Source organism: Vicia villosa, unplaced genomic scaffold, assembly GCF_029867415.1.
Source record: "Vicia villosa cultivar HV-30 ecotype Madison, WI unplaced genomic scaffold, Vvil1.0 ctg.001911F_1_1, whole genome shotgun sequence".
Taxonomy (NCBI): Eukaryota; Viridiplantae; Streptophyta; class Magnoliopsida; order Fabales; family Fabaceae; genus Vicia; species Vicia villosa.
This window is the reverse complement of record NW_026705773.1, coordinates 135,507-152,383: the sequence shown is the minus strand read 5'-3', so window position 1 is coordinate 152,383 and position 16,877 is coordinate 135,507. Positions and strand designations below refer to the sequence as shown.

The 16,877-nt window shown below is 36.6% G+C and overlaps 1 protein-coding gene across 5 annotated transcripts in view; it reads left to right on the top strand.

The window, feature by feature from the left end:
- The first annotated feature begins 3,369 nt into the window (after positions 1 to 3,369).
- LOC131637091 (uncharacterized) overlaps positions 3,370 to 16,877 on the top strand; it is a 34,946-nt gene continuing 21,438 nt past the window's right edge. For 2 of the 5 annotated variants that reach the window (XR_009294276.1, XR_009294275.1), the window contains exons 1-3: positions 3,370 to 3,754; positions 3,957 to 4,277; positions 4,411 to 4,471. Coding sequence is in view for 2 of the 5 variants with exons in the window: in XM_058907651.1 (XP_058763634.1) it covers positions 12,476 to 16,504 (4,029 nt within the window). In the remaining 3 variants the exon portion in view is untranslated. Of the gene's footprint in view, positions 3,755 to 3,956; positions 4,278 to 4,410; positions 16,533 to 16,877 lie in introns of those variants that run through there. The other 3 variants (XR_009294277.1, XM_058907651.1, XM_058907652.1) reach the window with 3 other exon arrangements.

Sequence of the window (16,877 nt, the reverse complement as noted above, 5' to 3'; positions counted from 1 at the left end):
AGTGTGTTTTGTTGGTGGTGTTAAGTACTATGTCCTTGTCAAATAAATTGTAAGTATCTTCACTGAAACTAATCATGAAATCGTTTTACTGTGCTATTATTCTTCATGTGATTAATCGGTTGATTTTGATTATGAAACGTAGTATATTACTTGATGATTGATACAAAAATATTTTAGTATCATGCTTGTGATATTGTTGATTAATGGTTGTTTCAAATGAGCTCACTCATCTCTGGAAATTGTGGCTACTGTTTCAGATTAAGATCAATTTTTGTATATATTAAATGAACTTATTAGATTATGTGTTCTTTAAATTCAATACTTTGGTTGGATTGTGATGTTACTAGTGTTATTCTCCTCCAACTATCACTTATTGAGGTGGTGCTGCCAGGTGTTTTAGAAGTTGTATTATAACTTGTTTGAAGCAGTTTACGTCGTGCTTAAGTGTTAAAGTGATAAGAGACGTAAATCTCTACTCTAGTTTGAAGACATTGCAGAGTCATAAGGTGTGTGAGTATCATGCTAAGGCACCTGCCGTACACATTGCAGAGATGCAGCAAAGGTTTTGTCAGCAATGTAGCAGGTTCATAACCCTAATCTCTTTTAACTAAATCTTGAGTTTTCTGAATTTTTTTTTGTATTTTGCTATGGTTGCCACCGAGTGTTATGAGAGGCTGTTTGAAGGATTTACCACAAGATTGTAATTGATTGTTTTCTTATTAGGTTTTGAAAGTGAATGTTATCTATACTTTGTGGTTGCGTAGTTTTTTATTTGAAGAGATTGTTGGAATCTTACTGATAGAAGCTATAAAACAGCCACTGAACTTGTTCCTTTGAGCTTATTTGAAGGAAATAGAGTCAATTAATGTTTTATTTAATGCTTAGTTTCTCCTGCCATTGCTGTATGCAGGCCACACCTATCAAAAATGCTTAGTCTCTTATTTGGCGTATCGAGGTGACAGATTTATGTTGCTTTTATTAATTTCAGAATTAAGCTATTTGTTTGTTTATCTGTTGGATTTGGATCAATTTGTATTGAGGATAGTGTTAATTGATTGAGAGTTGTTAACTGATATTACTTCAATGGGGTTATGATTGTTTAGGTGATTTTGACTCCTACTCATTTAGCAATAGAAGAAAGTCTAAACTCAATTACCTCACAATCAACTAAGCCATGGCTCTCGTAAGTCCAACCAACCAGATTCACTCACTATCTGCTTTACTCAAACACTAAATCCAACTTCAGGGAGGTTGCAATCAAAGGTATTGTTGTTATTCTGGTCCCTTTGGTGTTATTGCTTTCAACTTCATCAAGTATTGTTATTGTTGGCTCACTGTAGTAGTTTCATTGCCAAATTTGTTTTTATGAATGTCCTGTCAATTCAAAAAATGTCATAGATTTCTGTATAGGCAAAGATCATTTTAAAACCTTTTTCTATCTTGCAGGATTTTGGGATATGTATGATCCTGAAGGATACTCTCTCTGGTTCTGTGACTACAAATACCAAGGTTGGTGGATTTCTTCAGCGGATGAATTTGGCCCGCAAGGTTGTTGCCGTGTACTATGACAGTTGTAGCTATTCATGATTCCTTGATCTGTGTGGTGTTGGTGTAGTTTAAGAATCCATGTTATACTGTTTTGGTAGGATCTGTGTGGGCAGTAATGTATGATTTCTTAACTGAAGCGAACCCTGTTTTCAGGTATATAGTTGAACTGAATCTCCATTTGTATTTATTTAAGTTTAGTTTTATAATAAAAACAAACTGTAATACAAATTCCGCAGGTATATTTCCTGCGAATTTACCTGCGATTTTGACATATTTCAATATTTAAATTTATATAAAAATTGATGGTGTTTTTTCTATTTTATTAATTATTTTTATGGTTTTTTCTTTATTTAGTTTAATTTTAATTTTTAATTCTAATTTTTCTATGTTATTAATTATTTTTACAATATTTTTTCTATTTTATTTTAATTAACTTTATAAATGATATATATATATATATATATATATATATATATATATATATATATATATATATATATATATATATCATTTATAAAGTTAATTAAAATAAAATAGAAAAAATATTGTAAAAATAATTAATAACATAGAAAAATTAGAATTAAAAATTAAAATTAAACTAAATAAAGAAAAAACCATAAAAATAATTAATAAAATAGAAAAAACACCATCAATTTTTATATAAATTTAAATATTGAAATATGTCAAAATCGCAGGTAAATTCGCAGGAAATATACCTGCGGAATTTGTATTACAGTTTGTTTTTATTATAAATTAAATATCGCAGGAAAATCCGCAGGAAAGTTTCCTGCGAATTTACCTGCGGATTATATAATTTATGTAAATATTTTGTTTAAAATATATATTCCGCAGCAAAATCCGCAGGTATTTCTGCAGAATTTGCTGCCACTTTTAGATCCGCAGGAAATTTATTTTATTTAATAAAATCCCAGGAAAATCCGCATGAATACCTGCGGAAAATATTCCGCAGGTAATACGTGTATTTCTAGTAGTGATTATGGAACGTAGCATTTTTAATGAAACATGTTTGGTACGTCTGTGAATCATAGAGGACCACATTATATTCCATATTTCGATTTCCAAACGTTTGCTTCAACTTGGAGTGTAGAATCGATGTAGACGAGAAACATTTTTTTTTGTCATGATATGTGCAATTAGAGATCTGGCACTACTAGAAATACTCAAATTTCCTGCGGATTTTCCTGCAGATATTAGTTAAATTTCCGCAGGAAACACGTTTCCTGCGGATTTTCCTGCGGTTTCACGTCCCCAGCTAAAACCTTCGTGGGTAATATTTTCGGCAGCAAGTTCCGCAGGTAATTCCGCATAATATATATATATAATTCTTCAACTTATCTATCTTATATTGGACCAAATAATCTATAATTTTAAAAATAACATATTGAAACAAATAGGATATATAATGTATAAATTTCTCTATTAATGTCATTATATCTTTTACTATAAATTTTTTTCTAAATTTTAAATTTAATTTCTTTTAACAAATATATATTTTGTGTTATATAAAATTATATTTGTTCAATTGTTAATTATTTTAAAAGTTTCAATTTTAAAAATCCTACTCTAATAATAATAATAATAATAATAATAATAATAATAATAATAATGTGTTATATGAAATTATGTTTAATTTTTTATTTTGAATTAAAATAAGTTTTGACTTTTTAAATTTATCTTTAGATAATTTTATTTAATTTTACATTTTAGTAAAAAAAAGTTTAATAAGCATATTAGTATTAAAAGTATTATTTTTTTCTTAAACTATTTTATTTTATCATTTTTACCCTTAAACATTTTCTCTTTCATTTTTCCAATATGCAAAAGGTGAACTCGTTCTGTTTTCTTCTTTCTCTCTGAAAACCCTAGCGCCGCCGTGGAACCACCTTCTGCCTCTTCCTCCGTCACCTCACCTCCAATCGAAGAAAGGAGGTCATTTTTGTGTTCATCATCACGTGACCTTTAACCTGAACCAGTTGGATTTTTGTATTAGACAATTTCAGTTTAAATGCATTATGCTACTTCATGAACGGAGGTGGCGATGTTTGGATCAACGAGAATCGCTTCCGCATCTTGCGTCAGCTCGGAGAAGGCGGCTTCGCTTACGTCTACCTCGTCAAGGAAACTCCCAACGACTCTCCCGCCGGTGGCCTCGCCAATAAACTCAAAGACTTCTCTCATCTTTCCGGTTCGATTCCGTTTCATCGTTTCATAATCACTTTTTTATTTAATTCGTGAAATCAGTGATGTTAAGCTGTAGTGTATATCATTATGTTTTTTAATTGCCTTCCAGTTTCAGCAATGCAGGTTATTTATCAAGGATTAGTTGTTGATAGGTAACATATCATTAGGTTATTTGTTGATTAGTTTTTAATTAATTCGTATTACAGGAATTGATCTTTCTCAGCCAGGATTTAGGCCTGCAGAAAGGGTTGAGGAGACGGGTCGGCGACTTGAGAAGTACTGCAAGAAGTTCAAAGTTCCATTTGACTACAATTCGCAGGAAGATCCAAATAGGTTGATGTTTGAGAAAGGGTTATATGGAAGGGATGCAATAAATGTGATAGCTTGTGAGGGAGCAGAGAGAGTTGAAAGGCCAGAGACTTACAAGAATTGGCAGGTTAGTTATGAAAAAGGGATCTACTTGTAAATGACAAATCGAAGAGAATATTAGTTTGAGAGGAGAGATTGAACTAATATGCTGTAGTTAGGTATTCTTTTTAAAGATACTGTCCGGTTCGCTACTAATTGCAATTTGCTTGTTCAGATTGAATACGCATTCGGTGTCCAACAACACATGTACTTACATTAAATTATACATTTTTTTAATTTCATGTTTTGCAGTATGGATTGAACAATGGGTGCTACTAGTGTTCAAGCAATTCAGTGAGGTGTCAATGTCTTGGTACATATGTATATCTTTTGTTTAAATGTTTCTTTTTTCATTTACTCCAAAAACGCACCTCTTCTTCCTTTGTTTTATGGTTTGAGCTTTGTTTCTGCAGGGAACATTAGGGCTGAGATAGTTAAATTTCATTAAAACTATATATGAAAACTAGAATGAAAGTGTTGGTTTAATAGTATATCTAACACCTATACTAATTCTGAAGTTTCATTAAATCCACATTTCATTCTCTTAATAAAAACTTGTGTAGAGTTTATAATAAAAGTCATAATCCAGGACACTTTGCTAAAGCACAATGGCCGCTCTATGCTGCCATTGAATACTCTTTTTAGAATTTCTAGTAGTTTGAACAGCTAAAGTCAATAGGAGATTTTCTACTTCTATAAGCACTTGCCTATGATTCAAATAATATAAATACCTTAGTATGAATCTGTCATACCCCAATTTTTGACCTAAGATACCACCTCATATCATTGCATATGCATCATTTGCATCTCTAACAAATTGCATAGTTTGTGTTTGCTACTTGTGACTCAGCAGGATTTAATCAGGAAATCACTCATCAGTACAAGTAACAATCAATTAGGGTTTTGTTCTCCCTTCATATCAAATGAATCATCTTCATCAACAATCAACATTTGGTCCTCAGAGATTCATTTCAGCAAGCTCAAAGGCTCTGAATCGACTGAATTAGGGTTTTGACTGAAGATAGCATACTCTTGACTTTTGCTCAGGATTTGACCCAATGACTTGGGACAAGACCTCAAGACCCCAAGTACCTCATTTTGACCTAATCCATTAGCTCAAGACATCTCCTACACAAAGATTGATCAGACAAATCCTCAGATCAGGGTTTTGAACTATCAGGGACTGAAATCAGGGATCACATTTGGGAAACCCTAAAAATCCCCAGGAAGTCAATCAAAGGTTTCAATCATCCTTAAATAATCCCTATGACAACATCCAATGGAAATTACATCTCAATTCAAGATCCATAGTCATCAATTTCATCAGGTCGACAATTAGGGTTTTTGACCTAATTCACTGAACAACTGACTTTTTAATCAGGACATGGTGCCACAACTCAAACTATGATTCAATATCCTCCAATACCTCAATATGATCCATTCATACCATTCATTTGATGAGGATAGCCTGTTTCATTTGAAATCTCCAGAAACGCGATTCGTCTGAAAAAGTCAACTATACAAGATAACCATTGACTTTTGGGGAATTTTGGTCAACCATGACTTTTGAAGTTTTGAATCATCAATATATGATATATGAAGTCATTTGATCAAGAAAAATCAAGAAAATCAATCAAGAATCAAAAAGTCAAAAGTTTGACTTTTCATACTTAGAAAAATTTCTAAGTGTTTTTCATGGTTTTTTCCAAACTTTGGAAGGGAATTTCTCAAAATTTCACCTACAAACTGAAAAAAACTTCCACCATGAAAGTTGTAGATTTTGATCCAATGAACAACTTTGTCACATATAATTTTTTTCCAAAAGATCAACCATTTAAGAGATATGGAGCTTCAAAGTTAGTATCTTTTGAAAATTTCACTTAAAACCTCATTTTCTTCAAAGTTCATGGATCTTTTTCACCCACTTCCTTAAAGATCTTGAAGAAACTTTCAACTAGGGTTTTGAAGTGTGTAATATGAGCTTTCCAAAATGTCCAAGAGCATGAAAAAATTTGAAGTGTAGCTATGGTTTTGAATTTTGACATTAGTGAACTTTTCACTTGAAATTTCATGCCATTTTCACTAAGTTATGAGCCAATTTGCCAAATGATCCAAATAATGATGCATAGAGGCAATAATTGAAGATATTTTTCTGATTTGAGATCAGAATGGAAGAGGATAAGAAGCTTGAGTTTTAACCATGGTTTGGTCACTTTAACCATTTTGCATTAAATGTAAAAGATTCCTTTTTATCTCTTAAGCCAAATCACCAATTCTTGATCAACTTGCAAAGGTCTGAGTTCAGAACTCTTGGCCTATAAATAGAGATGCAAATCACTCTTCAAAACACGCCAAAACCTCACAATTATAGGTTTTCTCTCTTCTTTCTTAGAATGCAAGTTTCTTAAGTTTCAAAGAGGTAGAAATGTCAACCTCCAAATCCTTGAAGCTATGGCCAAAATGATGATTCTAGCAAACCATAAACACCATATGGGATGTGTTTGAATCACTCATACACCCAAAAACACCTCAAAACTCAAAATCACTACCTCACTTCCATATTTGCATATATTGAACCTTATCATGCCAAAATCCATACCAAGCCATATCTGTCCAAACTAACACTTCCAACACCTCATATATGTCACATATGAACTATCCCAACACTCATCATCAATCAAAAACTTCAGAATCACCAAGCTCGATTCATACTTGAAGCAACTGCAGATCGGGTTCCACCAACTGATCCAGATGTTTTCAATCCACTCCAAGCATCCAGACACCTTCCATATGGTCCATTGAAGCTATCCAGATCATCAAACAACTTCTGTAACACCTCTATTGCAGAATTCGAATCCCAGCTTGGCCGTTTTTGAAGGTAAGTGCTATGAACTTCAAACTCATACATACATGCATCATAAATGAAAAATTGAGTTGCTATCTTGTTTCTGCACTATCACTGATCAATAGCCCTCAATCAATTTCACAATTCATCAATTATACACAATTTCAGATTGAATCATAGGATTAGGGTTCTTCGTGTTCATCAGAAAACCAATGATCTTAGAGTGAAAATAAATGCAATTAAATGATACCATTGTGTTCCTCGTCCAAAACCGAGCAAGATAGACTATCTACTTGATCAAAACAATCCAGTTTCAAAGATTTTCAAAAATCAGTTGAAGGTGTGTTCTTGGCGCGTTTTTTTGGTTTGAAAAATTCAAATGTTTGTTTTCAAATATAATTAAATGGAAGCGTGTGAATAACAAGCTGCGCGCGCAGCTCAGTTGGCAAGTGTTTTGAGTTGTGAGAGAGAGGGCGTGGGTTCAAACCCTGGCAGGACCAAAACATTTTTTTTGACACTATTTTCTTTCATTTTCTTTAACAACTTCACCCATTAATTTAACCAATCAAAATTCATTATTTTCACTTCATTTTTTGCATACTCTTTGTTTAATATACATATTTTATGCATACCAAAAAAAATCATCAAAAAAGATTTATTTAATACATTTTTAAATAGGTTTAAAATGACATGTTTTAAGTGTTTTTTTAATACTTTAAAATATTGTTTTTCATTTGATTTTTAACCTAATCACTTGTAAATATTTTTTGTGATCAAACCCTAATCATTTAGGTCTTAATTGAGTATTAAGACTTGTTTTAACTTAATTAAGTTGTTTTTTTTCAAAAATTCAAATCGTTTTAAGACGAGCGGTCGCGATTCTCTTTCAAAACGATAAACCATTTCTTTTTAACTGTTGATTAAATCTTTTTGACTAATCAATCAATTTTCAAAACAGTGGGGCCTCTCGAATATTAAAGAGTATAAGACCCACTCTTTTTTCTTTTATACAGTTTTTCTTTGTACAGAAAACTCTTTCAAAACAAAAAACTTTCAAACGGTTTTTCAAACAACGCGTCTGTAAATAAAACAATCAACCATGTTTTATAAAAATACCATGGGCCTCCATGTAGGTATAAGTCCCAAGCCCTTTTGTACATACCCATTCCTGTACATGAAATTAGGTATTTCATTGTACACGCACATTTTTGTACATATCTCAATCTGTTTTTCTAAACTTTGAGTAACAAACCAAAAATGAAGGTTTTTCTTTAAATCTTCCCAAAAAATATACCATGGGCCTCCATGTAGGTATAAGTCCCAAGCCCCTTTGTAAATACCTGTTTACATAGCTTTGAATAAATTCAAGTGGACCTCTCCTCGAGTATAAGTCCCGAGCCCCCGTGTATACAAATGGATCATGCTTACAGGTATATTTCCTTCATAAACTCCATTATATACACACACTTTGTCATATATATATAATTGTTCATACCTGTGCATGTTTGTTCATACTTGTTCATGTTTGTTCATATGTGTGATATGTGTGCTTGTTCAACTTAGTACAACACTAGGTTCCCCATAGCCTCCTATTGGGCTTCGTGCAAAGAATCTCCCTAGTTTAGGTTAGGACATAGAGTATGGTTTCCCGGTGAAATCGCTCTAAGAGCTCAAACCAACTATACCATGCCTCCCCTTGGGCTTTGTACAAACGAGTGACCCTCCCATAGCCTCCTCTTGGGCTTACAATGCAAGGACCCTGGATTGTCCCTCCCATAGCCTCCTCTTGAGCTTACAATGCAAGGACCCTCGGATAGCCTCCTCTTAGGCTTCGTACAAGGACCCACGGGCTTCTTATAAGCATCCCCCAATATCCAAATCAAATACCCTAGGAGATTAGACATTTATCATCTCTATGATAGGAGTATCTCTTCTATATCATCACAAACAATCAATCAATCAAACTTTTTGCCACAAGGCTGGCTAATCAATCAAACTTCTTTTGCCACAAGGCTGGCTAATCAATCAAACCGTTTTGCCACCGTACTGGCTGATTAATCAAAGTTTTTGTCACAAGGCTGACTTCATTGAAACTTTTGCCACAAGGCTGGCTGATTAATCAAAACTTTTTGTCACAAGGCTGACTTCATTGAAAGTTTTTGCCACAAGGCTGGTTAAACAAACAAAAACATCTTTATCATTCTAAGCGCCATAAGTGGCATGACCCAGGGCTTATAATGAAAAGATTTTCAAACAAAAAACAAACAGATGTATGTGATGATATAGATTAGATACATCGAACATTTAGATGACATTTGTCTCTTTTCCTTTGCTTCCACTAGCATAAGTGGGAACTACGATTGCTCTGACTTTCTCAACATCCCTTTGAGAATACGTAGGCACAAGGTCGATCCTTGGCGAGCAAAACAAAACAAAAAAAACCATTCAAACCTTAGCACCCGTAGACCCCGAGCTACAGATGCTCTGATTCCCTCTAAGGGATATGTATGCAGAGGATCGCGATGATCTTTGCGAGCATAATCAAACAAACACCTTAGGTCCCACCTATTTCACAACAGAACCTCCACCGTAACATAGAATGAAAAACAATAAAGAATCCTATAGAGTACTATAGATACGTTGGGTGCTAATACCTTCCCTTCGTATAACCAACCCTCTTACCCAAGATCTCTCCCCCCACTTTTAGGTTATTGCAGCTTTTTTCCTTTTCCTACTTTGGAAATAATAAAAAGTTTGGTCGGAACAAAAGAAAAATCATTTTTTTATGAGCACTCGAGCCCAAAGAAGGCATCAGGTGTCTCATCCCACAAAAAAGAGGAACAAAACGATTTTTCGCCCGCGACAGAAAAATGGCGACTTCACTGGGGACCATCTTTTTATTGTTTCCAAAGGAAGGGTTATTTCTAATTATTGTTTTTATTTTAATTTTTGTTACATGTGTGATTCTTTGGTTCTGTTACTTGTGTGGTTCTGTTACAAGTGATACATTATGGACAAATCCTAACCCGGATTAAGTACACATAAGAAATTAGGTGGAGGGTATAGTCATGTACAGGCGTACGTGAGAATCCTTCCGCTCAGTGGAGGTTCCTTGTTGGTAATATATGTTTAGCATGTTTCGTAGCGAAAACATTATTGCTGCATTGAACTGTAGAAGCTGAGTTGGCCGTAGAACCCCAACCCATCCTGGCCTTATTAGGACGTGGTGCAGAAACGATCCAGGTGAAGACTTGGATAGTTGTCATGCGGAGAACCACACTCAGACGAGTTTTTCTTGAGAATATTACTGGCTCATGAGATGAATTGTGGAAGGCCGGTAATATTCGAAAGAAAAATGTAGACTCTGACGTATCAGTAGAACATGTTGTGCAGGTGATTAACTAGAACTATCCCATTTTTGGTTCTCTGACCTCATGCTCGTGACGCTGGACCTTTGAACCTATGTGTTACCATGTTTGTGTTACCATGTTTGTGTACCATGTTTGTGTTACCATGTTCGTATTACCATGTCTGTTTTACCATGTTTGAATATGTGGCATTCATGCATCCACGCATGCATACATTCATTAGAAAACCCATCTTTTTCCATAAAAACATGATTTTTCCAAAGATTTAGAGAAATTTTCTTTGCAAACATTAGGATTAAGTTATGGCAGAGGTAAAGAGGCATACCAAGAAATATGGTTTCAAAGCGCCTGATGTGGGAAAACTGATAGAGTTATCATCTTTTGTACAAGATCCTCCGGATTTTAGGAAAAGTTATGGAAAGCTTTTGCCTATCCTGAATACTCATGTTGATGAAGGACTTCTCAAAACTCTGGTTCAGTTCTATGATCCCGTCTACCGTTGTTTTACCTTTCCAGACTACCAGTTGGTACCGACCTTGGAAGAATATGCCAATCTTTTGGGTATTCCTGTGTCTGACAAAATACCCTTCAATGGTTTGGAAGCCATTCCTAAGTCACACGTCATTGCGGCAAGTATCCACTTGAAGAAATCTGAAGTAGAAAATAATTGGACTACCAAAGGAAACCTCCCAGGTTTAACTTCACACTTCCTGGTAAAGAAAGCCTTTGATTTCATCGAAACTGGTAGCATGATAGCTTTTGAAGCTGTACTAGCCTTGCTCATCTATGGGTTAGTTCTGTTTCCCAACGTCAACGACTTTGTTGATATCAATGCCATAAAGGTCTTTCTGATTGGAAATCCTGTTCCGACTTTGCTTGGTGACATGTATTTCTCTGTTCATCATAGGAATCGCCAAGGCGGTGGAATCATTGTTTGTTGTGCACCTCTGTTGTTCCAATGGATTGTTTCACACTTACCTGAGTCTCCTATTTTCACAGAAAACCAAGAAGGCTTGCGTTGGCCTCGAAGACTTATGTCTCTTACTAATAATGATATCCGTTGGTATACCTTGGCTCACTGTGGTACAGAAACAATCCGATTTTAGCCCGACGACAACTCGGGTATGCAAATTCAACTAAACCCATTGGTCCCTCAGTGGAAGGCTACTTTTACAAAGAAGGGGATGATCCTCAAAGGTTGAAAACAAGAATGGTAAGAGCTTGGTACGACGTCCGATGGAAAGAAAAAGGTGAGGCGAGAAATTGCATTGCCGTGGACACCTATACCTGCTGGGTAAAGAAAAGAGCAAAGGAGTTTCAAATGCCTTATGGTTATGAAAAACCCATGTTCCCTGCAGTATCTCAATTGCCCAACATTCCCACTATGGAGGAATACCAAGACACTTTAGCCAAGATGAGGATAGAGAAAGATGCTTGGGAAGAAAAGTTTCGTAAGACCGATGTGGAAAACAGAAGGTTGAAGAAACGAGTGAAAGATCACGAAGAAACTCTTTACCGTCAAGATGGATGGCTCATGAGCAAAGATGAGAAGATTCGTCAGAAAGACGCTGCAATCAAAAGGTACATCAAAGAAAGCAAGAGAAATCTTGAAGGCTCAACAAGCAACGCTCCGACTCCTGATGATTGGAAGAATGTTGTTGACAAACTGAGGACCGAAAAGGCCGAATTGAAAGCTTACTATGGGAAAGAAATCATGAAGCTCAAGCTACACAATGCATTTGGTTCTTCATCTGATGAAGATGCTTAGGATTTGTTTAGATTTTCATTTTATCATTTGCTTCTGTAAGGAGCTACGCTCCAATGTTGTAACATTTCCCATTATTGCAATAAAAAAAAATGAATGAATGAATGAATAAAAGATTTGTTTGTGTTCAAATGCTTGCAAGGAAATAATCTTAAAAATGTTTGGAAAAATCATAAAATTCTTTTTGCATACATCATTCTGCATATCGAGTCTGTTGTATAGAGTCTCATCTTTTGGATCTTTCTCCATTAGATCGTCAAGCTGTCGCGTCTCAAAGTTTCTCTACCACGCTCGCAATCAGATCACAGATACAATACTCGTTCAAGCAGAAGAAGAGTAATGGAACACTCTGAACAAGAGAATATTGAGCTTCGTGGTACAGTGACCACCCTTCAGGAAAAGTTGGAAAGTCTCACTACTCTGGTTGACTCCTTAATGGCCGCACAGAATCAGCCGCCGCCACCAAATAGTCAAGCAACAGTGACATCTGAGGTCACTACTCCAGTTTCTACAGTTGCATTCAGCATTCCATCTTTCTCCATGCCAGAAGGTTGGGGCACGCCTTTTAGCTTCGGTACAGGTTTCCGCCATAATGTCTCTGGGGTTCAAACAGCCACAACTGAAGCGCCTGCTGCACAGGGTTCGGCGTTTATTCCACATTCAGGGGTAACTTTTTCCCAAATCACTATGGCACTTTCTCAACCCACTATGACGGTTCCGACTCCTATGGTTCACACTGTTCCTTACGGAGACAATGAGATTTATCATGATCAAGGTGATATCACAAATCAGCGTAATCTTGTGGAAGATCTCCAAGAGCAGTTTAACAAGATGCAGCTGGAAGTTAAAGCTATCCGTGGAAAAGATTTGTTTGGAAAGAATGCCCAGGAGCTATGTTTGGTTCCCAGTGTACAAATACCGGCTAAGTTCAAGGTCCCTGACTTTGAGAAGTACAAAGGTAGTTCTTGTCCACAAAGTCATCTCGTGATGTATGCCAGAAAGATGTCTACTTATGCAGATAATCATCAGTTGCTTATCCATTACTTTCAAGACAGTTTGACTAGTGCCGCACTGAAGTGGTACACAAGCTTGGATAGCACTAATATTCGAACATTCAATGACCTAGGTGAGGCCTTTGTCCGACAATACAAGTATAACTCGGATATGGCTCCAGACAGAGATCAGCTTCGGTCCATGGCTCAGAAAGATCATGAAGCTTTCAAAGAGTATGCCCAACGATGGAGAGAAACTGCTGCTCAGATTAATCCACCGTTAAAAGAAAAAGAGATGACAAAGATCTTCTTGAATACTCTCAGTCCGTTTTATTATGAACGCATGATTGCTAGTGCTCCAAGTGATTTCACCGAAATGGTAAACATGGGGATGCGTCTAGAAGAAGGAGTCCGAACCGGACGTCTAACTAAAGAAGGTGGATCTTCAAGCGGAACCAAAAAGTTCGGAAGTGGCTTCCAAAAGAAGAAAGAACAAAGTGTTGACATGGTGTCCCAAGGGAAGCCAAGAGGAAACGTCAATCGTCAACGACAGGTTGCTGCTATCACACCAGTCGTTAATACAACACCGAATCCGGGATTCACTCCTCAATTTCAGCAACAACAGCCTCGACAACAGGCTCAGCAGTTCAACAATAATCAGAATCGTGTACAAAGAGCTCCACAGTTTGATCTGATTCCAATGACCTACACAGAATTGTACCCTGCTTTGATTGAAAAAGGTCTCGTTCAAACTAGAGCACCACCACCAGTACCTGAGAAACTCCCATGGTGGTACAAAGCTGAGGTCTCATGCCCTTATCATCAAGGAGCACCTGGCCATGATCTTGAGCATTGCATAGCTTTGAAATACGAAGTTCAGAGGTTGGTTAAATCTAATCTCCTCTCATTCAGAAATTTGAATCCTAATGTGCAAGCAAATCCGCTGCCCAATCATGGAGGGCATGTTGTGAACATGGTGTATGAATGTCCTGGTCCATACCGAGTCTATAATATCAATTTCTCAAGAGCAGATTTGGTACAAATGCACGCTACTCTCTGTCGAGGGCCGAGTTTTCGCCAGCATCAATATGGTTCCTGTAGCATATGTTGTGTAGATCCTCATGGATGTTCGATTGTGAGAAGAGATCTCCAAGTGCTGTTGGATAATGGTACTATTCAGATCTACAGAAATAGGGATGAAAATGAAGTTAACATGATAGGATGTTATCCGCATGAGCTTTTAGTCTCAGATATCAACTCGGAAATGCCTACAGTTAACGTCATCGTTCCTCATTTCAACATGCCTGAGCGCGTGGAAGTTACTTACAACAAGCCGAAGGTTCCTGTTGCTCCTTTGATCATTTGTCTACCTGGATCTGTTCCTTATGACTCTGACAAGGCAGTTCCATACAATTACAGTGCAACAATGATAAAGAATGGACAAGAAGTTCCTTTACCTACTCTCTCATCCGTTGTAAACATTGCTGATGTAAGTCGTGTAACAAGAAGTGGACGTGTGTATACTCCACTACCTCCAAAGCAGCCTGTTACTCCTGCAACTGGGCAAAATCCTGTTGGTACACCAGTGGGGAATCCTGTGGAAACTCCTGTCAGTAATACGAACACTGATGTTGGTCAATCCAGTGGAACCAATGTCAATCCTGACTTTGATGAAATTTTGAAGCTCATCAAAAGAAGTGAATACAAGATTATGGATCAGCTTATGCAGACTCCTTCAAAGATCTCAATACTTTCATTGCTGTTGAATTCTGAAGCACACAGGGAAGCCCTGATGAAGGTCTTGGATCAAGCTTTTGTAGATCATGATGTGACTGTTGATCACTTTGATGGGATAATAGCCAACATAACAGCTTGTAACAATTTAAGCTTCTGTGATGAAGAACTCCCCGAGGAGGGTAAAAATCACAATCTTGCTTTGCACATTTCTATGAACTGTCAGTCAGACTCTTTGTCCAATGTGTTGGTAGACACCGGATCTTCCTTGAATGTGATGCCAAAGACGACTCTTGCTCGCTTGTCTTACCAAGGAATGCCTATGAAATTCAATGGTGTAGTTGTCAAAGCATTTGATGGATCGCGAAAATCTGTTATCGGCGAAGTCAACCTTCCCATGACAATTGGTCCACATACATTTCAAATCACTTTCCAAGTCATGGACATTCAAGCTGCTTATAGCTGTCTGTTAGGACGACCATGGATCCATGAAGCAGGGGCAGTAACTTCTACGCTCCATCAAAAGTTAAAATTTGTAACAAATGGAAAATTGGTAACGATAAGTGGAGAACAAGCCTTAATGGTGAGCCATTTATCCAATTTCTCTTTCATAAGTGCTGACAGTGTGGAAGGAACGCAGTTCCAAGGTCTCTCTTTAGAAGACGAATCTTCCAAGAAGAAAGCATCGATCTCTTCTTACAAAGAGGCGGTAAAAGTAGTGAAAGATGGAACTACCACTGGCTGGGGGCAAGTTGTGATCCCTACCAAGAATGAAACTAGAGCAGGTCTCGGATGTTCACCAACATTCTCAAACTGCACCAAGAAGGATGAAACCCTTCGTCCGATCAAAGAAACATTCATTAGTGGAGGATTCCTTAACCCAATTCCTCAAGAGGTTAATGTCCTTATCGAAGAATGCATCGAAGAAGGTCTCTCCGATGATGAAGAAGAATGGAAATGTTATCTCAATGACTCGGGATATATATCTCAGGAAGAACCATATCCTCCTTCGGAGAAATCCAATGGCAAAGAAACTGAGCCTGTTCCTGCAGAAATCTGGGACACCTTGGGACAACCAAGTGGAAAATTTGATTATATGGTGAAATATACTGCGCCTGAAAGTTCAAAGATTGCGATTGAGGATATCCAACCAACTGGATGGGGAGATTCCTTTGAATGCAATAGTCAACCAGGAGAGGCTTATCAGCCTTGTCAATTCTCTCAGCAACATGAAATTACTGGAGATTTCGGATTCAATGCATCTACCAAGGTTAACAATCCTGAAGATGGTTACCATCACATAAATGCCATTTTTGAAGATGAAGGGGAAGATGGCCCCGCAGTTGACTCAGAAAGTGTCGCTGACAATGAGTCTCTTCATCCTGAAGACTGGGAAATACATCCTGAAAATTCTGAGGATTGTGACTCATCTTATGCTCTTCAAGATGTAGAAGAAGACCGTTTCAACTCTACAAAGAACAAGGGTGACAAACCAGGACCTTCAAATCCTGCCCGACCAGCGGTCAATGTCAATACTGAAGATAATTCTGAGGAGAATTTTCCTGAATACATAATACATAGAGGAGTTCGTTGCTACTGGAAAGCTGTCGACGTTCCGAATGTTGTTCGCCGCTCAAAGTAATCACCTCGCTGTTATTTTGACCTCCTGCCTTGCCCAAAGCAGAGAGATGTTTTATAGGGCTTTGCTTTTAAATGTTCCGCCCAAATAACTTTGTGTATAGGGCTTTGTTTTAAAAGTTTCCCTCTTTGTCCTGCCCAAGACAAATGAGTTTGTGTTTAGGGCTTTGTTTCAAAAATGAATCATAAATAAAGTGTCATTTTGAATTCCCTACATTATATGTTTTATTTTTGCTTTTTTCTGGAAATGGTAATCCTAAAAAACCAAAATAAAAAATAATAAAAAAAAAACTTTTTCAAAAAAAATCTGCATACACTCTTGCATTCATAAATTTTCTGAAATAAATATAAATCACATGTGCAGATTTACTATTGAT